This window comes from Trachemys scripta, chromosome 5 (assembly GCF_013100865.1).
Source record: "Trachemys scripta elegans isolate TJP31775 chromosome 5, CAS_Tse_1.0, whole genome shotgun sequence".
NCBI classification, from domain to species: Eukaryota; Metazoa; Chordata; order Testudines; family Emydidae; genus Trachemys; species Trachemys scripta.
Genome location: NC_048302.1, coordinates 105,677,330 through 105,700,826, shown reverse-complemented (window position 1 = coordinate 105,700,826; position 23,497 = coordinate 105,677,330). Strand labels below are relative to the sequence as shown.

Genomic DNA, 23,497 nt, shown 5'->3' with positions numbered 1-23,497 from the left:
TTTGGGAAATCAGCTCTTTTAATAAACTAACCAATAACAGGAAGATTAAGAGCAATTGAGAATAATTTATAGCCTACCAAAAAAGTTATATATATATAAGTGGGCCTTTTCCAAAGAGGGCAAAGCCACTTCTGAACTGGATACTTTTATTATTCCATGACTGGGAGGTCTCGTCTTGCCACTTACGATGCAAAGCAAAGCAAACCCACCATAGGGATGGCGAGCGTAAGCATGAAGAGTTGACTGTCTTTCAGTATCTTAAGAACAAAGACTTGCCAGAGCAACTAGACAATACCCTCTCTGCACCCAACGAGGGTTTGCTAAGTAACCAGTCAGAGGCTTTTTTAGGCACCTGCTTTCTGAGGGCATATCAATTTTCCAAGTGCTGGCTATGCAAGGAGGATGAAGATTCTTCTGCTCGGCTCTATACCAGCTTCCCCTCATCATGTGTCACTTTATGCAATGAATACTTCTGCACCTATTGACCCTCCACGATTTCATATGCCTAGAATATCTCACTACTCCCGAGTAGGCTAGTGAAACAGTACCAGAAACATGCAGTCTGGGGGTAGGAAACTTCCAGTTAGGGAAGCACGCCAGCCAGATATATCACAAGAAACTCATTTAAATGTTTTCGTGGTAAGGCTCCAGAATCCACCAAATACAATGAGAGATGACCTACAATTTTCACTGACTAATCATCCTAAAAAAGAAAATATTGCTTACAGGGAAGGGGAAGGGACATGAGAAGAGAAAATAGGACATGTGAACAGGTAATTCAGTTTCTTGAAGTAGCCTAATACAGTAACTCCTCACTTAAAGTCGTCCCGGTTAATGTTGTTTCGTTGTTGCTGATCAATTAGGGAACATGCTTGTTTAAAGTTGTACAATGCTCCCGTCTAACGTCATCGTTTGGTAGCCGTCTGCTTTGTCCACTGCTTGCAGGAAGAGCAGCCCGTTGCAGCTAGCTGGTGGGAGCTTGAACCAGGGTGGACTGGCAGCCCCCATCAGCTCCTCACTCCCCTAAGTTCCCTGTGCAGCAGCTGCCTGCAGTTCAGCTGTGTCCCTCCCCGCACTGCCATGTGCTGCTCCTGCCCTCTGCCTTGGAGCTGCTCCCTGGGACACTTGCTTGCTGTGTGGGGGAGAGGGGAAGAAGAGGGGGGGCTAATGTCAGGGTGTCCCCTTCCCCCCTGCTCCTGCACCCCGCTTACCCTATCTTCCATAGAGCAGAGGGGACACACGACAGGGCTCAGGACAGAGGGAGCTTGCTAGTAGCAGCAGCTGCGGTCTCAGCAAGCTGATCTAATTAACAATGCAGTATACTTAAAGGGGAAATGCGCATCTCTCTCTCTCTCTCTCTCTCTCTCTCACACACACACACACACACACACACCTCTCCCCTCCCTCCATTCCTGCTGCCTTGTAGAGGGAGAGAGTTAACCCTTGAGGGCTCAGCCAATTGCTAGTTCATTTAGCAGTAAGGCATTCCCTGGAAAATATCCCACCCTCTGACTCCTCCACTTCAACCAAGCTTCACCATCATCATCACTGTGTACCAGTATTAAATTGTCTGGTGAAAAAAAATTCCCTGGAACCTAACCCCCTCACTTACATTAATTTTTATGGGGAAATTGGACTCCCTTAGCATCGTGTCGCTTAAAGTCGCATTTTTCAGGAACATAACTACAACGTTAAGTGAGGAGTTACTGTATTTTGTGCTCCTTAAAAGCATTTCCTTCAAGGGACCTACTTTCAGGACAAACAAAACAGACAAGCAGTAGGGTTTTGGGGAAGAAATAGGACCAAGGAAAATCAGGTATAGATAAAAGCATGCTGAGCAAGGTAAGGAGCCACCTGTGTGAAAGTCAGACATTACCTTCACTAGTATGTCCCTGACACTAAACTAAGCTCATCAGAAAAGGCTGTGGAAGCTTGTAAAGAAGATATGTGTGACTGTCTGTATCTTTATGTTCACCTCTTCTACAAGACTATGATAAATTTGGTACAATGTATGCCTTGTGAGGTATCATCTGAAAACTCGTAATTTGCTGATTTTTGTCCTGGTAAAATCTGAGTGGCAACATTGAATGTAAAATTATAAGATTCTACTGTAGGATATTACTGAGACATGTTCCAAGTCTGCAAAAACAGCCACACCTCAGTCAGGGGTCAACAAGATAAAATGGACTATCATTTGGACAAGTGGCCATTCTTTGGCAGGAAAAAAGGTGTGAGTGAGAAATTTACATCTTGGCAAAGAAACTGCTGGAGGTTCCCACCTCCACAGACTGTCTCCTGAACCTCAGCTGGAGATGATTTTCAAAGAAAAAGAACTATAAAACAGGGGAACAGACACTCCAAAAATACTTGTCCCACTCTTTCTGCCCACAGCATCACTACCACCTGAATGACAAGAAAAATAACAGTGAACTGGAGATGGGGTCCTACTCATAAGGAATCCAACTCATAAGACTGCTGAAAAGTGGTAAGAGAAACCTTTTGAATCTATTTAGCTTGTTAAATTAGGTATTAGCTGTGTTTTATCTTTTATTTCTTTGTAACCAATTCTGACTTTTATGCTTCGTTACTTGTAATCACTTAAAATCTAAACTTGTTTTATCTAAACCAGTGTGCATTTAGATCAGGGGAGGCAACCTATGGCACGTGTGCCGAAGGCAGCACGCGAGCTGATTTTCAGTGGCACTCACATTGCCCGGGTCCTGGTCACCGGTCCGGGGGAGGGGGGAGGCGGCAGTTCTGCATTTTAATTTAATTTTAAATGAAGCTTCTTAAACATTTTAAAAACCTTATTTACTTTACATACAACAATAGTTTAGTTATATATTATAGACTTATAGAAAGAGACCTTCTAAAAACGTTAAAACGTATTACTGGCACGCGAAAGCTTAAATCAGAGTGAATAAATGAAGACTCGGCACACCACTTCTGAAAGGTTGCCGACCCCTGATTTAGACTGAAGTGAGGAGGAAGCTTCATTTGGGATAACAGGATTTGTGTAGATTGTTTTCTACTAAAGAAATGACGGACTTTATATGAGCTTGTATTGTCCAGGAGGGTGCTGGGCAGTACAAGATGCACATTTCTGGGGGAAAGTCTGGGGCTGCGAATTTGCGGGTGTTGCTCTGCAGTGTAATTCAGGAGTGTCTGGCTATAGCACTCATACTGTATAGCTGGGAGTAATTTACATGGTGGGGGCTATGCGACAGCAAACCAGAAGTGGTTGCTCTCACAGCAAGGCAGTGTAAAAGGCTCCCAGGTTGAAGAATGGAGGGGACACAGATGTTTAGCAGTGGAGATTGTACCCTAGGTGATGTCACAATAGGTACCCAAAAACCCAGTTCAACCAGCAAAAATACTATCTCACCCCCTGCAGAACATAGGATTTTGAGGACATTCATCCGGCCAGCCACTTTCATCTCCTCTCCCCACCCCCCGTTTCTTAGTTACACTTACACCCACCGTCCTGGCTGGCACAAAAGGATGTTGGAAAAACAGTTAAGTTTAAACAAGAGAAGATAAATGTTAAGAGTTTGAAAAACCTAAATCCTCACTTTATATATATTGAAATAGTTTCTGTATTTTCAGTCCTACACTACTGTCTGAAAGCTCATGCTCCAAAATATAAGTAGAGTGACAATCTCCTCAAATACACCACTCTGGTTATTTATAGTTATAAATATATCCCCACCTATTTCTCAAAGCTACTTCAAAAATTAAGTCTCACATAAATACACACACATTTCTGAAACTATCAGAACCAATTTTTTTTTTTTTAACATAAGAATATAAAATTTAAGTTCCAAAAAATGGATCTAGGAACATAAATAGTCAATCTGATTTTAAAAAGTGCAGAATACCCAGAGACTCCCATTCAAGTTAATGAGAGCTACTGGGTGCTTAGCACTTTTTAATTTCAAGTTACTTAGGTCCTAAATATGAGCCTAGGAATCTAATTTTAGGTTTCTATATAGAAAAGATTGGCCCTGAAATAATCTTAGCAATTTTCTTTTAACAAAAATCTTTCATGTCATAGAGAGTCAGCCCAACATTTATCTCCTGCCTCATTCCCCAAAATCTGTTTCCTTAATCAATGAATTCCACATTTGAAAGTCAGGGAATAAAACATGAATGCAGGACTAAAACCCTTCACATGTATAAGCTTCTGAATCTAGCCCCTACAATGAAGAATACAAAAGATACCTCTTGTCCAGTAAGAAAGAGTAGAAGATCTCCTTCCTCTTCTTCACACATGTGAATCTGTATTACTGTTCGAATAGCCGCCTCAAGGTAATCCCTCTCTGGCTCTGGAGTATAGAAAATCTCCACAGGATGGGTACGACCAGGGATAGTTAGGAGAGGACAATTATCAAAATAAATCTGGAACTTGCCAGCATCTAGAGTAGCACTCATAACTATAACCTGTAAGTTAGAGGGAAAACAGAATTACTCCAAAGTTAACATCAAAAACCTACAGAATTTTATACTTAATACATAGATAGTGAGAAACTAAACTTAAAATGTATGATTTAAGGATCAAATTTAAGATTTCATTCCAAATTTCCTTGCTTTAGGGGTCCACTCAACCATAAGCATTTGTTTGAAAAGTTCTCTTTTGTTTAATATGTTGAAAGAAAGGTTAGGAAAACAGTTTTATAACAAACTGCTTTTATATTTACATGGCTTCCACTAAAGAAAATAGAAAACATATATGTATCAGAAGGTAAATATGACCCTTATTAGCATATCTATTAGTAAGCATAGTGAATTCCATACTCAGAATTTCTTTAATACTTCTGTGCTTCCTGAGTATGTACGGGCTTCTACAAAGAATAATTGCTACTGACCTTCAAGTCAGATCTTTGCCTTACAACCTCTTTCAGAACTCCCATCAAAATATCAGTAGCCAATGTTCTTTCATGGGCCTCGTCAAGAATTATAACACCATAGCGCTCCAACAAAGGGTCATTCATAGCTTCACGAAGTAACATACCATCAGTCATATACCTGAAGACAAACAATATTTTAAATTTTCCAAATTAATACTGAAGTATCACCTGTGTAGAAACTTCCATAATTCCTTCTCACTCACTACAGTTTCTATCTTACCCATCCCTCCCGCAAACAGCACCACCCAAGCTAAATGCTTACAAGAAGGTGCGATTAAAAAAGAAGGCGTGAGGCCTAGGGTCACGTTTTTAATCAAGAGAACTGGGTACAACAAGAGCTAAAGCTCAAGGGGTTGTAGTTTGATAAGGATTTCTATTTTTTTTTTTAAAGCACAGTTTTGCATACTATTATCCTATGCATCCACTTGATTTTATTACTTTTACCCTCATCTTCCACACCCCATTCCCTCCTATTGTTTGCTGCAACTTACTTGTATGTAATCTTAGATTAAATATTCTTTGGGGCAATGACTATCTTCCTAAAACATACAGTTCAAGAGAAAACTTAGTGTTTAGGACTGTAAATGTTACCCGAATATGAATAAAAACAACGAGGAGTCTTTGTGGCACCTTAGAGCAGGGGTGGGCAAACTATGGACCACAGGCCACATCCGGCCCGCGGGACCGTCCTGCCCAGCCCGAGCTCCTGGCCAGAGAGGCTAGCTCCCTGCGCCCCCCCCCAGCTGTTCCCCACTTCCCCACAGAGCCACACCGCTGTGCGGCCAGCATTCTAGGCAGCGGAGCTGCACGCTCCTGCCAAGCAGAGCGACAGCATGTCTGGCTCTGGCTGGTGCAACAGACAGACAGACATGCTGCACTGCATGGTGAATGGGCCAGGGCCAGGGGGTTGTATAAGGGGCGGGGGGCTCCGAGCGGCAACAGGGGACAGGGAGCAGTTGGATGGGGCGGAAGTTGGGGGTGGGGTCAGGGGACGGGGAACAGGGGTGGTTGGATAGGGGTCAGGAGAGGGCCTGTCAGGGGACAGGGGTATGGATAGGGGTCAGGAGATGGGGAACGAGGCGGTTGGATAAGCATGGCAGTCAGGAGACTGGGAGCAGGGGTGTTGGATAGAGGGTGGGGTCCCAGAGGGCGGTTGGTCCTGGGAGGGGGCAGTTAGGGGACAAGGAGCGGGGGGGGGGGGGGTAGATAGGTCAGGGGTTCTGAGGGGGGCTGTCAGGGGGCGGGGGGCAGGCTGTTTGGGGAGGCACAGCCTTCCCTACCCGGCCCTCCATCCAGTTTTGCAACCCCAATGTGGCCAAAATGTTTGCTCACCCCTGCCTTAGAGACTAAAATTTATTTGGGCATAAACTTTCGTGGGCTAAAACCCACTTCATCAGGTGCATGGAGTGAAAAATACAGTAGGCAGGTATATATATTACAGCACATGAAAAGATGGGAGTTGCCTTACCAAGTGGGGGTGGGTCAGTGCTAACGAGACTAATTCAGACAGGGCAGATGAAGCCTATTCTTGACAAGGGGTGAATATCAGAGGGAAAATTACTTTTTGTAGTGACCCAGCCACTCCCAGTCTTTATTCAGGCCTAATTTGATGGTGTCAAGTTTGCAAACTAATTCCAGTTCTGCAGTTTCTCGTTGAAGTCTGTTTTTGAAGTTTTTTTGTTGAAGTATGAACAAAAAAAACTTCAAAAACAGACGTCAACAAGAAACTGCAGAACTGGAATTAATTTGCAAACTTGACACCATCAAATTAGGCCTGAATATAAACTGGGAGTGGCTGGGTCACTACAAAAAGTAATTTCCCTCTGTTGATATTCACCTCTTCTGTCAACTGTTGGGAACAGGCTACATCCACACCTTGTTTGAATTGGCCTCGTTAGCACTGACCCCCACACTTTGGTAAGGCAACTCCCATCTTTTCATGTGCTGTAATATATATACCTGCCTACTGTATTTTTCACTCCATGCACCTGATGAAGTGGGTTTTAGCCCATGAAAGCTTATGCCCAAATAAATTTGTTAGTCTCTATGGTGCCACAAAGACTCCTTGTTGTTTTCGCTGATACAGACTAACACGGCTACCCCTCTGAAACCCAATATGAATGTTAACAACGTAATGACCAGAGTCTAAAAACAAATTCATGCTTCATTCTGCCACCACAGGTTTTAGCATATGCACCAGTAGTGTAAATATATTTAGACTTTAACAAATTTAGCTAAAAAAAACCAAAGTATTTTTTTCTTCAAACAACACAGAAATCATCTTTAGGCCCTTTCCACACTACAGCTTTTAATGAAGTTTGTAACAATGACTTAAACCTGCATATTCCACATCGTAAATGAGGGCACTAACCACCAGGCTATCATCTCTCTATCTGGCTCAATGAATTTTTAGACAAAATGGAACAGCTCCAACAGGAGAAAGAGAGAGAAAAAGACTGGGTCTATAGCCTGATTAAGGCACACCCCTGGAATGTGGAAGACGTGGGTTCAAGTCCTTCTCTGCCTTGTCTCCCACATTCGAGGTGGCTATTCTTTGCTAGGAAGCTCTCTTGTGAAAATTTTTGACATTTGCTTTGATACACATTGGAATCACACTATTAATATCTGGAAATACTCTAGGTTGTTTTGGTAATGAACTACCTGAACGTGCCATGCAACTCATGCAAAGATAATAAGTGGGCCTCGTCCAGTGTTTTACACACCTGCTCAAGCTAACAATTCTGGATTTCATATATTTTCTCATGATGTCATAGTCACAGGAGCATTTTGAAATATATAGATTGGTTTCTCCTTATTCAAGTAAGCTGAATCTTGCCGCAATTAACGGACAGAACTGCTCAGATGGTCAGCTTTTATTTCCTTACAACACCAGTCTACTTCCTTGACTGACCAAGTGATCGCTGCACATGCCCATGTGAGCCAGAGAGCAGAACCGATGAGGGACTTGTAGGAGATAGTTGGTTAGCAAGCATACCCCTGAGTCCAGGGGGGAGGGACTCCAAACTGCACAGGAGGACTAGGTGAGGGAAAACCCAGTGTGTGTCTGTTTAAGTACACCAACACTTTTGGACTGCAACCTCAGAGCACCATGGAGGCCATGTAGCAGTGTAGAAGGAGCCCTCGATGCACCAATGTCTCAGTACAGGCATCCCACTTTATCACCCTGCTCCCCTTTATATGATCACTCATTCCCCTCAACTCCAAAGTTTCAGCTCTACAAGATGTGCATACAGAAACGGAGGAGAAGAGAGAGGAGTTAGCAGGGATATAGAAGAGGGTTTTATGGGCATAATGTCTTGGCTGGAAAACTAAGCAGGGACTGGGACTGTTCCTGTGACCCACAGTAGGAAAACAACCCAGAGTTTGTACTGGGAGGGCCTGGACTAGGAAAGTAGCTCCAGACAGCACCTGTTCTAATGAACCTCACGCGATTCATTAGTATACAATTAATCTCCAGGATTAGATAGGATTTTTGAAAAAGACAAATTACTTTCACATTTCACTCTTCCCCCACCAGATCTGTAGGTCCCCCAGAGCTTAAGCCCCATGTTTCCCTACTCCTTGTGGGCACAGCCCTCTGTCCCCACAGATTTTCTCCATTCTCCTCTCTCACAACCTTGCTGCCTCCATATTCCCAACCAAAACCTTTGGCCCTGCACAAGCCTGATAACAAAAAGTGGACAGTTGCCTATTTTGGGTGACTGTTACAATACTTACTTCAGAATTGTTTTTGCACTACTGCAGTCTTCAAATCGAATAGAGTAACCAACTTCCTGGCCCAACATCACATCCATTTCATCAGCAACTCGTTGTGCCACACTCATTGCAGCTACTCTCCTCGGCTGGGTACAAGCTACACCTCTCTTAGGTCCAGGTAAAGACCGCATGTAGTCAACACACCACTGAGGGATCTGTCAAGGACAAATTTCCAATTTAAATACACTTTAAATGCCCAGTCAGATACAACACAATTTATTCTGTAGTTGTTGAGCAGGTGATATCTAAAGATAAAAGTCCTGTTTTACAGCCTATAACTTCAATTAGAAACTGACGGCAAGATTTTTGTAGGAGTCAGCTGGCTTATTGGTATTTAAAAAAAAAAATTCCACTTATCCTTCTCATAACTTGCATTTCATGAATCCATTTACCAATAACTTGGATCAAATATAGATGTGAGGCTGTCAAATGAATGAGAAGTACACTTAATTCAAAATGAAGATGAAATATTTCACACTTAAGTAGTACTAGTTTTCACAAAACCTGCCATTTTTCAAATTAGTGAGAAACTGTATTGGTTGGCAGTACATTTAAGCAACTGTCAGATGACCTCAGTTTAGAAGTGCTGACGCTCCACTGGCATCTAAGAAAAGTAAACGCTCATGAAGTTTCATGAAGCCTTAATGTATACATTTTAGGGCATGTCTATACTGCAGTTAGCTGGGTATGAGCATTCAGGTTAGTCTACCTTGGCCAGAGAATTACAGCTCTACCTGTGTTACTGTGTCCTTGCTATTTCTGCCCAAACTCACCCAGATGTCTTTGGGTGCATATCCCATGATTCTGTGTGCTGAGACACTAAGATTCTTCTTCAGTCAATTATGAGAAAACTTGTCAGACCTTGTGGGGTAACTTTAGAAAAGGACTGGAGGACTGAGTCTTGCCCGTGTCCTCACTGAAAAGAGGATGGGTTCAGCAAGAGATAAAGCACAGCTCAGGCCTTAAAACAAACCCCCAGCCTGCAAGCAAGCATGGATTCAAAATACAGGTAAGCACCTGCTTGAGTGCTGTGCATGTGAATGGCAAGGTGGTTTGGGCAAACACATGTAGAAGCATGGGCTAAGGCCACATGGTAGACATACCCTTGAAGATTGTTATAAAATTGTTTAAATATGTTATAAAGCACACTTTAAAATTAAATATTTATTACAGATGCAGTTCCTTGAAAAAAATACCCAAGTGTTAAAAATTTGGCTGAATCAGAAAATATCTTAAAATATCACAGTGAGAAGTAAAAAGAACAAAGTCTGGAATCTCCATTTGGTTAGAGTTCCTAAAGAAACAGGAAGAGAATCTAACTTTTACCAAACAGATATGAATTTCCGGTATTACCAATGGAATCAGAATGTGTTTATTTTGTTTGCAAGTAAGCAATTTACTGATTCAATGACGGGAGATTTAGTCCCACACCCCCCTCCTTTACAGTCTGTATTAAACTTTATTCTTAATACAGAAAGAAAAATCTGCACCTCTGATAATCTGAGATGCAGAAGACAGTGAATGAAATATACTTTGATTACACTCTTAATTTGATGAGAGGTTTAGTAAATCACATTATCTGAAGACATCTCCAGGGACAACCAGTCATGGTTCTAGAGGTCAAGCAGAACTCCCCTAACATTAATGTCCATGTAACCAGGCCCCTAGTAATTTCCTTTCAGAATACTCCTAGATTAAGAGCTAAAACAAAGTGCAAAAAGAGAAAGATACAAACAAAACTACAGAATCCCACTAAACACAGAGGATGAATGACTTAATCCATGTAAGTTTCTCTTAATAGAATAAAATATTTTTTCTTCAAAAATGTTATTCTACAGATTGCTACTGGAAGAAACTGAAAAGGCCCAAGATCCCAAATGCAACAGAAAAACCCACAAGCTGCAACAGGAGGCAAACACAAAGACATACCGAAAAAGCAACATGTTTTTAGTCAGGACTTTGGAGCGGAGCCCAGAGCACAGCTCCAAAGCCCTGTTTAGGATTAAGGTACCTTTCTTATAAATATGAAAAATACAAGAGGTCTAGAGTACCTACTAAAAATTGTCAAAAGAGGGATAACAGACATCTGAACAGAAAAGAACCCTAAGGAGCAGAAAAGTTTGGACAACATAGGCAAAAGAATAGGTTCTGTACCATAGGAATCCGAGTGCAGATTATCGGAGTAGAAACATGCACACAAGTGCTTCACACATGTGAAGAGGAGAAATGAAGTCACTTTGCAAGACACCAGTAAAAATGCAAGTCTGAGGCTAGTTGCTGAAGCATTGCCCCTACAAACAGAATAAGTCTCGACATGACCTTAAAACACCAGGCTTGCCAGGCTACAACAGTGAGAAATATAATTAGACAGCCATTTAGAAATGGTTTTCTTGGTAACAGAATCTAGTATAATGGTGTTAAATGAAAAAAGCTGGTGGACTTTAAGGGCTTTAATCTGATTCATATAAAAACCAAAAGATTTCTTTACATCAAGTTCACAAAGAAAGACCTCACCAGGACCAGCATGCAAGCACACAGAAAGATGACTGTTTCACAATGAAGTGGATCTCAGTCATCATCCCTGGTAGGAATTTAGAATAAATCTATAGCATCACACGGTCCTTATAAAACTTAGCATCATGTGGATCGGTAAGAATCTGAAGCCACTGCAGGAGCCAAAATTACTGCCACCAGGAAAATGGACTTTCCTTGTAAGAAAGCTATTTCACAGATATCAAATGGATCAGGAAGAGCTTTCATTAGCTTTGTGAGTCCCTTGACACAGAGGGGCTTTCTAATGAAGGGTAGAGATTTTCAAACACAAAAACCACCACATGAACCTGGTGACAAGGGGCTGCTGTGAGACTAGTCTACATTGGATACATCCGTGACAGGCCAAAATAATAACCAAATGAACATTCAGTAGAGTTCTTAAAAACAGATTAAGTCAAATGAATAATGTAATCAAACCAAGAGTTCCTTTTTGTCGTCGTCAGTTTTTTTGGCGCGCGGTGAGGAAAAGAACACGGGTACTGTTTAAAGGATTTAAATAAGATTCTTTAACTACTAAAAAACCTTCACTGCTTAAAAGTTTACAGGGTGAAATCCTGGCCCCATGGAAGTCAGTGGCAAAACTACAATTGATGTCAATGGAACCAGGTTTTCACCTGTAATTCTTTTCTTGTGGATTGTTGACACATGTGCTCAGAAACCCCATGCATTCGGCCTCAATTCTCAAACTATGCGCAGGGTAGCGGCATCACTGGGTGTATGTTGAACAGTATTCTGTTCTGTGTGATGAGACTCCTAGTGGGAGCAGCTACTATCTCTATGGGTCAGTCTACACTAGGAAAATATAAGAGCATTATGGAAGTGCCAATTACAGTTCCACAGTTAAGGTGGACTTGAGTTTTGCACTTTCAGCAAGGATTCAATCACTTATTGACAGAGGTGTCAATAAGCATATTTTGTTTAATAAAACTTTAAGAGCACAAGGGAAGGGAGTTCTGAATATTAATGTGACCCTTCTATTGTGACTATACTGACAACAGTACCTCTGTGTGCTTTAATCGTAGCTGCTGCCATTGCAGCCTTAAGGGGGTTCTCTCCCCAAACCAGTGGAACGTCTGAGCCAGATAAGGAGGAGAAAGAAGAGAACTTGGGATGACATTTTCAATGAGATCCTGCAAGCCAGTGATATACCAAGACCACGAGCAAAGGGCCTAGAAGGTGAATACTGCAGATTGGAGAAAGAAAGAGCGGAGAGGAGAATAATTCACAAATCCTAGCAGGAAAAGGAGTTCCAGTATATAATGGGGCTTCTCCGGCAGCAAACAGATGCTGCAGACTCTTGTGGATCTACAGGTTCAACGATCCTGGGCTCGCCTCTCATTGCAGTCCATGGAGAACTCCATTACAGTGCCTCCCTACATCTCCCCCTCAACATTCCACATGGCGTCAAGAGCCGCATCCCTAGCCCTACCACTCCTCTCTGGGGGACATTAAGGACAATCACACTTCACATACACCTCTGAATGCCATAGTTGCTGTTTGTGTAGGTAAAATGGACATATATGTTCTTTCCCCTTGTTAAGTTCTGTTCCATTAAATTAAGTTAAATGTAGTTGCTTTTAAATTGCACAGATTTTTCTTTGCACTAGTTTTGTTACTGAATAAAATTATACTGTTTGGAAAAGAATTAACCTTTATTAGTTCACAACATATGCTGCAGAGTGCCTAGCAGTTCCGAAAGTACCCACTTGTTACTGTGCATACAGTGACCCACAACTCAGAGGATCAGTGAAAAATAGTAATCAAATGTACACCAAGCACTGTAAAATTAATAGGTGCACTGACAGTGTTGTATTCATAGGTATACACCAAAGCACCAAAACAACAGGGCCAGGTAAAGCATAGTTCACCACAATACATTACTGTGGCTCACTGTTAAAGTGCTCTTTTCAAAGCCTCTGAGCTGCATAGCTCGACATTGAGCTCTTCTAATAATCCTTGTGTCTGGCTGTTCAAATTCAGCAGACAGGCACTCCTCCTCCACCATGGCAGCAACTTTTCCCCCTTTGCTTCACAGATACTATCCAAGAAAGAGCAGGCAGCTATAACCATTGAGATCCAATCTTGTGAGTAAACAATGCCAGCATCCCTTCAATCTACCAAAAGCACATTCAACTGTAATTCTGTATCTGCTGAGCTGGTAGCTGAATCTTTCCTTGGTGCAGCTGCGGTGGCTGGTGTATAGCTTCATGAGCTGGGAGCCAGGGGTAGGCTAGACCCCCCAGGATCACTATTGAGATTTCAACATTTTCAATCATAATACACTAGTCAGGAAAGAAAGTCCTTGCCTGTATCTTTCTGAATAGTCCTCTGTTTTTAAAGATGCGAGCATCATGCTACACCTTGCCTGACCAGCCAACATTGATGTTGGTGAAGTGGCCCCAGTGATCCATCAATGCTTGCATAACCATAGCTCTTTCTAATGGTGTACTCTGTGGTAAGGTGGTCTGGTACCAAAATAGGGATGTGTGTGCTGCCTGTTACTCCACTGCAGTTCAGGAACCCCATTGCTGCAAATCCATCCACTGTGTCGTGCACACTGCCAGGAATCACAGTCCAGCATAATTGTCTCCTGCTAACAGCCGTACACACTTGCATGACAAAAACCCCTGCAGTGGAATTTCCAACTCCAAAATGATTTCCCACTGACCAATAATCACCCAGTGTTGCAAGTCTCCACAGTGCAACTGCCACTCTCTTATCCACTCTCAGTGCTGCTCTCACTTCATTATCCTGGCACTGCAAGGCTAGGGCAAGCTCAGCACACATATCTAGGAATGTGGTCTTGAACAATGGTTGTAAAATTTTTGGATGTGCATCATCCCAAACCTGCATTACCATGTAATCCCATCAGTGTTCATTTCTCAAGCCCAGAAGCAGCACATCATCTGCAACTGCTCTGTGACCACCACTGTCAACCTTGAATTGGTTCTTGCTATGTACAAAACCAATCTGTCCTCCAAGAAATCATCACTTTCTGTTGATTCAGTTCTTCTGTGGCCCAGCAAATATCGGAAAATTATCTGTTCTGTGCTTGCAATGCTTATGACAACAGAGCAGAGCTGTACAAGCTCCATGTTTCCAGATGGTAGAGAGCAAGGATGGCCGAGCAGGTTCATGGGATTTTTTAAAAAGGCACAAATATTATGGGATACAGACGACATTATGGGTTGGAAACAATTTCACGCTGGGAAGTTGACCTCTTACACCCATTCATGCCTGTGTGACTAATTTCCGCCCCATTATGCACTGTCAAAATTTATGCTGGAGAGTGGCAGGTTGCATAGTGGGATACCTACCTATGGTGCTCTGCACTGTCCATCGACATAAGCACTTCTGGTGAGTACACACAGCGCCGATGCAAGAAGACAAGCATGCATGCACACTAGCGATATACTACCCATAGCAGCTTTATGCCAATTTAACTTGTGTTGACCAAAATTTGTAGTTTAGACATGATCTAAGACTTAGGCTACTAAGTCCCTCAGTCAGTTCTGAAAATTTTACCCCACGTGACCTACTTTGTAACCAAGAATACTGGAGGTTTAAGCCATTCATATGAAGGATACAAGCCACCTTATACCACTGCAGATGAATTCTCAGAGGCTGAAGTTAGTATCCTTGATGGACTTTTATATATTCAAGTGACTGATTTCTTTAATGGACTTTTGAGAACACGTTTCTTTTCCAAAGGATTTGTATATTCAGAGTTGCCTTAGACAACCCATTGCACAAAGTGCTGACTTCAGCTGAAGTACTTAAAAAAAAAAAAAAAAAAAAAAAAACACCTATGTAATACCACTGAGGTATGTTACCATGCCTTCTTCCACTGACAAACAACTGGTTCCAGAAACCTGCAGTGAGAGGGACATCTTGTACTTATGTCCTCAACATTTTCCAGACTTTCAAACTTTATTTTTGACTAAAATCTATCTCCGTAATACCTGCTACAAATTCATTACAATCTGTTTAAAATCTTTTTTTTAGTCTTTATGAATCCATCTGCCTATACAGGGAGATTTAGGCATGCAATTTAATAAACGACTTTTCCACATGAGCCCTCTGAGGAGAAACCAGGAGCTATATAAAAGTGTTTATACCCATACCCAAACTAGCAATTTTCTGATCCCTTAACAGATCCACTTCTATGTGCCACTCCCAATGTCTTGCTTATTTTGTAAGTCCCCAAATCTCTGGTGGGTTAGCAGGGGGCCTTTAGATCTAAATATCACATTGTTCAACGCACCAATAGCTTTGGAAAGCTATGTATTCAGTACAAATCTAACCCAGGGAGATTTCCACCTAGGATACAGAAGGGCATCCCACTGTCCTCTGAAGGAGCCAGCAACCTACAGAAGTAGTATAACAACAAGAAGCACCCCCAGTTCAAGAGAAAATATATAATGTTGTTCTCTTTGGACCAGAGTATGGAAGATTTGAGCTTCAGTTTCTTTGATGAGCATAGCCCAGGGGCAGCAGCAGTCAGGAAATGAGTTCTAATTCTGGCCCTAACACAGACTAGCTGTGAAGTCATGGGTAAATCACCTAACCTCTACAGCACCGTTTCACTATCATTAAAGTGTGAATTTCTCTCCTTCATAAGTGTTGACATTAAATGTATCTTTTAGAGTACAAAGTGATATTCAAGTACTATTGAGATATTAGATTTTTGTATCTCAACTTTCTGATTAAATTCAACTCAAGATCACTCAGTGCCATAAAAACAGCAGTACACACATTTTTCAGAAATGCTTTTCCTTTAGTTTTCACCCATTAGCTGGACTAGGATCTTAAAATTAAAATTATAATGTGTAAAATAGAGATCAATGTTTTAGGCATTAAGCAACTGAAAAGTTCATTAAACAAGTATTGCTCAAGAGGGTAAGACTTGTGATGTGTCACTAAGACATTGAAATAAAATTAACACAATACTAAACAATTTATCATAGTAATCCAAAAAAAAAAAAAAAAAAAAGATATAAAACACTCCATCCTGTAACAAAAACTTAAAACTTTAAGAAGGAAGCATCAAGTGAATAAGAACTCACCTGTGTCGTTTTACCAGACCCGGTCTCTCCAACCAGTACAAAAGACTGGTTCCTAATCAGGATATCTGTAAATCTTTCCTTATACTCCCAGACAGGGAGCTGAAGCCGCTTCTTTAGGATTTCATAGTATCGAGGTGTATGTGGTAGGTTTGTGAATGGATTAATACCCTGTGGAAGTATTGCTGGTTTTAAAGGTGGTAATCCACCACCAACAAGAAGCATAGAATTAGATGAAGGACGCAAATCTTTTTCCTTGTCTCTTTCTCTGTCACGATCTCTCTCTCTGTCACGATCTCTGTCACGGTCTTTAGAACGATCTTCACGATCCCTGTCACGATCTCGATCCTTCCTAAAAGGATTTCCAGAACACAGCAAAAATACAGAATGTTGAAGTAAATACTTAAAGACAGAATATCTCCTATGAATGAAGGAAGTAGATCAAGAAAACTAGATAAAAATGAAGAGTTTAGGTTCTTTTCTTTACGCTGAGTAGTTTTAAAAATAAGAAATAGGAGCTAATCTAAAACAAAAGAACCAAAGAAAGTATTAAACTAATGTTTCACTATGAAATACATTATGCAGTTCATGCAAACTGAATGCACAGTAAATATTTTAAACAGTTTTGCAAGCAGTTTCACTTAAGTGTACTGCAGAGAAGGAAAAATATCACTGTTTGTTTGCTTGTGTCATTACAAAGACCGAATTTCATGTTTGAGGCACATGCTATATTAGTTATGCAAAAATTACAAAAACACTCACTGCTCATGAGTGCTGGAGATAATACACACATACAGATACATACACCTACACGCACACAAAAAACAAACTTTATAAATAGACATAATTAAGCTTCCTAGTAATAATGGTAGAGAAACCAGAGTAAAAGCATTCGTTTTTTAAAGGCAGAGAAACTGGGGTACAAAATGCACTATGGCATATCAAATTGGGGCCTAAACCGTATGATAAATTCCCTTTAAATTAAGACGGAACTGCAAGTTACAATTAATCCCAATCAGGCTGGAGGGAATATTCAGATCAAATATATGGAGTAAACTCAATCTGCCTTTTAGTTTTACAAGTCGCCTTCAACTGGGTATCAAGTTTAATTTGGCCTCAGGTTTAGATTTCACAAGAACAAGGACTATAGACCAATAAAATTGTTTCTCCTAATTCCCCTACCCAATTCACCAGAAACAGTTTTTTTGTGGAAGGAACATGGTCAATTTAAAATATAGTCCTTCGGGGGGGGGGGGGGGGGGAGAATGTATGAAAGATAGTTTCATATACTATACCTGGCCTTGAATCATACTGGTAACTTTTGTGATTTTACAATCTCATTTCCTTTTAAGTTTTTTTTCCTCCCCGTTACCCCATGAGAAACCCACACAAACAAAAGGGGAAATGGACTATACAGTGGAAATGGAGAAACTAATTATCCACAAAGAGCTGTCAAACAAAACAAAAAAAAATCGGAAAAGTTCTCATCATCTTACAGTAATCCTAAATGGTGTTTGTCACTGAAACAGGTGAAAATTTTCAGCCAGAAGTGTGATTTAATTTGACAGTATCCCTTTAAACTAAAGCACTTCCCTGGGAGGTTTGCAACCAAACCTTTTCCAGGATTGTGCTAGTGGTACCCAAATGTTAAAATAGATGAGAAACTAACTAAACACAAGTAAAACAAAGGCCCCAAACTTGAAGAAGAAAAATAAGTATGCTCATGCTTAACTTTATGCACTGAGAATCATCACACTGAAGTCAATGGGGCTACTCACAGTGCATAAAGTTAAGCATGCGTGATAGTATCTGAAGGACTGGGACCCAAGCATGTTTCCACTGTCCAAGATAAGAACAAAAATAAACTGGGAAAAGCAAGATTGTTGAAAGAGATAATACTGAACTACCAAGAGGGCATTTGTAACATAGGTTAAGAAATTTAGTGATTTTCCACATATGTACCCTTTCCCTTTAAAAATCTCTGACCCATATTTTCAACAGCAACCACTAGTTTTGTGAGCCAATCTTTTAAATACCTAATATCTGATTTTCAGGCCTGCACTACAGTACAAGGTTATGTTGGCACAGCTATGGTGGTTAGGAGTGGGGAGAGGGAAATCATACCCCCTAGCCAACATAACCCTCAGTGTATATGCAACTATGCCAACAAAAGAGTGCTTCTGCTGGTTTAGCTAAAATCTGTTTGGTGAGGTGTTATTATGCCAGCAAGAGAATTCTGTCTACCTGCATACACTGCATCTACAGTAGGTGACTATGCTGGCATAGCTATGCTAACGTAAGTCCTATAGCGTAGACATAAAATCAAAGTTACACAGCACTGACTCGATTAATTTCAGTTGAAGTTGCGGGTGTTCAACACACTTTAAAATTAAGCCTTAGATCTAAAGCTGAGCACCTAAAACCGGAGGATACTTTTGAAAATCTGGCCCTCTGAAACAAGTCAACTGTAGTTGGATGTAGTATATGTGACATTCTTGTTCCTGGAAAAGATTTACCAGTAAACTAAAGTTTAGTACCTCAAGGTAACAGCATTGTCTCTTGCTGGAAAAGAGATAATTTAGCCTATCCATTTGGTCATAAGAGGTGTAAATAAGGTATTTATAAAATTAACACATTTTAAAAAGGAATTGTGTCTTACAATTTTTTTTTTAAACGTACAAGTACCCCAACTTTTTCTACAGATTTTCTAGTATGCTGTTGATACAAATCAAACTGCCTCAAAACAGTTCTGTGGTCAGGTACAGCAACTACAGATAAACAATTGTTATACTTACATATGTAAAAAATCAAAGAATAATTAGTGACCTTTTGGCTTGCAAGCTGAGGATTCCCTCAACTTCATATCCTTTGAATTTCAATTCACAAACTTCAAATGGCACAACAACAAAAATCCTAATAATCTCACCTAAAAGTAAATGGCCAACTGATCTCTTTAGGAACTCTTCTTATTCTCCCTCTCCATTTTGGGGGCAACAGAAACTCTTCCTATTGGGCACCAGGCTGCCTCATACTATTCAGAGAAATAACAAGAATAGGCACAGTTCCTGAAGAGAGCTCATGGCCAATTACTCCCCCCCCAGCATCTCATATGCATCCTAGGCTGCGACTGGCCATGCCTCCTTTTAACACACAAAGTAATGAATAGGCCTGGGAGCTTCTACCTACAAAAAAATGAAGTTGCAACCAGCTAAAGTTAGCACATAGTAGTTTTGTATTTTACAAACTCTAAGCCATAGATTGTTTTAAGAAGTGGCTGAGTAACCTTGTTCTTATGAGAAAAGGCCCATAACAGCTCTAATTTACCATATCTAGATCCTCAATTGATTGTATGGCTCTAGAGGTGACCATAAAGAATTACTGACACCATTAATGTGTTATTTATCTTTTAAAAAGACCTAAAATCTACAGTATTTTGTGTCACTGTTACCCTCACTCTCCCTCTGCAGTGCCTCTGGTTTCAAAAATTTGTTCCATTTTATCCTAATTCACACACTAATCCTGCAATGAGCTTTACAGTCCAAGGCCCTGATGCATCATCTTAAACTGTCTGAGCCAGCACCTGTCTCATGCTATCTGTTTGAGCAGCATCACAATGAGGGTCTGATGTGACTGAAGCTCCTGTGTACTAATGTAATACGAATAATAAGTATAGCAAGAGCTTAAAACTTAATTTTTAAATGAAAGCTTACATTTTGCTGAAATTGATGTCTTCTTATGCCCTCACACTAGCCAGGAAAAGTATCCTTAATTACAACTGGAAAGAGATTTGTTTTCAGGCTTTACAGCAATGTATTCAGTTGTGGGGGAGAAGTCTATTCGGATGCTGCAGAAGTAGTTTAGACTTTTAAAACAATTAATGATCTGTCTAGAATAGTGTGTGTAATGAGATTTGCGTATACTAAGCTCTGAAAATGTTTCTATTAGTAGTGAGGTCAGAACCTATACAAATGGACAGAGATTGAGAAAATGCAAACAAAAATGTCAATTTGCAAAAATGCAAACTACACTTGGCAAAAAATAGATATTTGATTGGAGGGAGAGTCTGGAAGCAGAAGGAGGCCCTGTGACAATGAGAAGCTTTTCACACCTTTTGTTTGAAAAATAAGCCTAACACTAGGATCAGACTGTTATGAATGAGACCACCCACACCAGCATTAGATAGGGCAATAGTCCTTATTTTTTCTAAATAAGGACTATGAACCCTCATGCTTCAAGGCATATACCAGTTACCAACTGACATTTAATAGGACAAAATTCTCCCTAAAGGGAAAACTATTCCATAAGTGTCTACTTCGGCATTTCTTGCATCTTTCTCTGAAGCTTCCATTACTAACCACTTTCACAGAGGAGATACTGGATTAGATGGTGATTTGACCCAGTATGGCGATTCCTATTAGTCCTCCATCATTTTCAATTATTCCATTTAACTGTTACCCACACACAACCAAGAAAAATCTATAGAATACTATTTTAAATTTCAGAATTCAAATACTTCAACTAAAAGGTAAACTAATTCAAGGACACTCCGTATACTTTTGTTGTTTAACATCCATCCACCCCATCAATTTTCAGTCTAAGTTCAAAACAAAAATAAATTATATGTAATTAAATTCACTCCTGCATCTCCTACCATCTCTTCCAATGTTTGTGATTTTACAATTACCAAAAAAAAAGTAATACTTTCCCCTCTTCTGTTCACCTGTGGAAAATCTCACACAAAGAGGAATGATTGATCACACGGGAAACAGTGAAACTGACTAGACACAAAATGCTGAAAGATGCACGGAAAACCAACAAAAGAATATCTTTGTCGTACCCCTCCCCCCACCACCTTCGGTTTAGTTAATCATAGCTGTTACTCGTAAACCGCAGTTTGCAAAGCTGCAGACAGAAGTTGCCGAGATCACTCTACGTTACTGAGGGAAGATGATCAGCCTAGGGCCGAAAACTATGATCTGGTTCAGGCCATGTCGGAGTGCTGGGGACACGAGTTTAGAAATGCCGACCCCCGCTCAGCGCTGCGCGGGGACCCGGGTTCACGGGACTATCTCATCGAGCGATATGGGGCTGCGGCGGTAACTCAGCGACCCGAGGAACCGGGTAACGGGAGAACGGATGGGGTCACCGTTTGCACGGACACAGGAACCTTTCTGCTGGAAATCGGAGCCCGCCCCGGCCAGGATTTGGGATTCCTACAAGGAAAGGCGCCGGGGCCGGCTCCCGGCCGCTCCCACCCAACTCGCCCGGCGCCCCCGCCGTGTCCCCTGCCCCGCACTGGGGCTTTCGGCTCTTGGAGGGGATGGACGGAGCCCTCTCTACACTCAGGGAAACCACCGGGCTCTTGAGCCGCCCCGCCCCACCCCCCGAAACGGGACGAGGAGACGCGCCTACCCCAGGGATTAGCCATGCGGCTTGTGTGCCGCGCCCAGGCGGCTCCTAGCCCCGCCGATCCCCGCCCAGACCCAAGACGGCAGGGAGCGAGTCTGGCACCGAGGGTACAAAGCGGATTAGGCGGGAGCCGCTCCGAGCGAAAGTGACCGGCCCCCGCCCGCAGGCCGCGCGGCCAGGCCCCGGCGTCCCTCACCCGTCAGCCATGGCGCGCTTCTTGCTGGAGGTGTAGTCATCCCCCAGGTCTAGGCGATGGCGCTTGGACATCGTGCCAGCGGCAGCAGGGGCCTTCGGGCGGGGACGGCGGCTCCGCGCTCTCCGCTCCTCAGGCAGCAGCAGCGGCGGCAGCGCCGCGAGGCCAGGAACAGCAACTAAAATGGCGGCCGGAAGGAAGCCCCGATCCGCGCGAGACACTGAACGAGCGGCTTCGAAGAGGGGGAAGCGGTGCGTTCTCTCCGAGTCCGGCTGGGAACCTTACCCCCGCGCGTCCGGGTCCGGCCCGCGGATCGCTCTTCGGGACTCCCATTGCCACCCACGGAGCGGAATGGGGGCCACAGCGTGGGGCGGTGCGAGCGGCGAAATGGGTGAGGCCGGAGTGCTCTGCCATGGCGCACACATGCAGAAAAAGCCAGTGCTGGGCAAGCGGGCCTGCTAGGGGTGGTGTGCATGGGACAGCCTGGCACTATGGGCACTGCCCCATGGCCCAAAGCAGGACCAGCTCCCCACGCCCCAGGGACACGGTGCCCTGACTAGGGACCAGACTGTGAGTGTGACTACAGCTGGTAATGCTCTCCTGCAGCGTTTCCAGGAGCAGCCTGCTTATAACAGCAGATGGCCCAGACCCACAAACAGGGCCTGGGAAACATCTCACTGGCCCCAACCCTTCAGCACCAATAGGCAACGCTTTCCCACAATGACTGTGTTGTGACGGTGTCATCACTTTTCTGACATGACCTTGTGACTTGCTATGATGGCTGACTTAGCCTTGCTCCACAAACAAAGACCCAATCCTACAGACTTGTTACATATGTCCATCATGGGACCTATTTAAATCTTTGTAAGATTGGGGCCATAGCTGCCCACCCATCAGCAACACCAGCTCAGAGCAACTCAAGCCCCACTATAGGTCTGCACACACAGCTCTTTCATGCTAGGCATTTCAGCTGATGTCAATGAGAGCAGGAAAGACTTGAGAACGCATCACAGTAGAAAGTATCTCCTATGATGGTAGATGTGCAGGTGAATGAGCCTCTGATAGTGTGGCTGATGTGATTACCAATGTGATATATGCCAGCAATGCCCTTCTGCCATGTACATTGGCCAAACCGGACAGTCTCTATGTAAAAGAATAAATGGACATAAATCAGACATCAAGAATTAGAACATTCAAAAACCAGTTGGAGAACAGTTCAGTCTCCCTGGCCACTCGATTACAGACCTAATGGCAGTGAGTTTGGTAGAACTCCTTTGCCACCCCTACTCCCCCAATATTGGATACAAATGTATTTTTATTTTCTATTTGCTTATTAAAACAATAAAAATCCCGAGTGTACATTTGCATTACTAAAGCCCACAGTTTTGTTTTTTAAAGTTGGCCCATCTAAAATTGGCTGCAACAAGAATACTCCCTGTGTTAATCATATTATTTGCTATGATAAAACCATAGACACATGAACAGTCCTAAACACAACATCCATCACAGCTAATCTGTCTCGGAGAACAGCCTAAGTGAATAGATGGACTTCACGCCACACCCAAAAAGGTAAACTTAGGCTATGTCTACACTGG

General features: G+C 42.2%; 1 protein-coding gene across 1 annotated transcript in view; it reads right to left on the bottom strand.

Annotated features, from left to right (window-relative positions):
- Positions 1-22,103, bottom strand: part of DHX15 (DEAH-box helicase 15) — a 55,594-nt gene extending 33,491 nt beyond the window's left edge. Inside the window, exons 1-5 of the mRNA XM_034772534.1 lie at positions 21,906-22,103; positions 16,304-16,652; positions 8,646-8,839; positions 4,866-5,025; positions 4,222-4,440 (exon numbers count right to left, since the gene is read on the bottom strand). Coding sequence (XP_034628425.1) covers positions 4,222-4,440; positions 4,866-5,025; positions 8,646-8,839; positions 16,304-16,652; positions 21,906-21,976 — 993 coding nt within the window. The 5' untranslated portion in view covers positions 21,977-22,103. The remainder of the gene's footprint in view (positions 1-4,221; positions 4,441-4,865; positions 5,026-8,645; positions 8,840-16,303; positions 16,653-21,905) is intronic.
- Between the last annotated feature and the right edge of the window lie 1,394 nt (positions 22,104-23,497).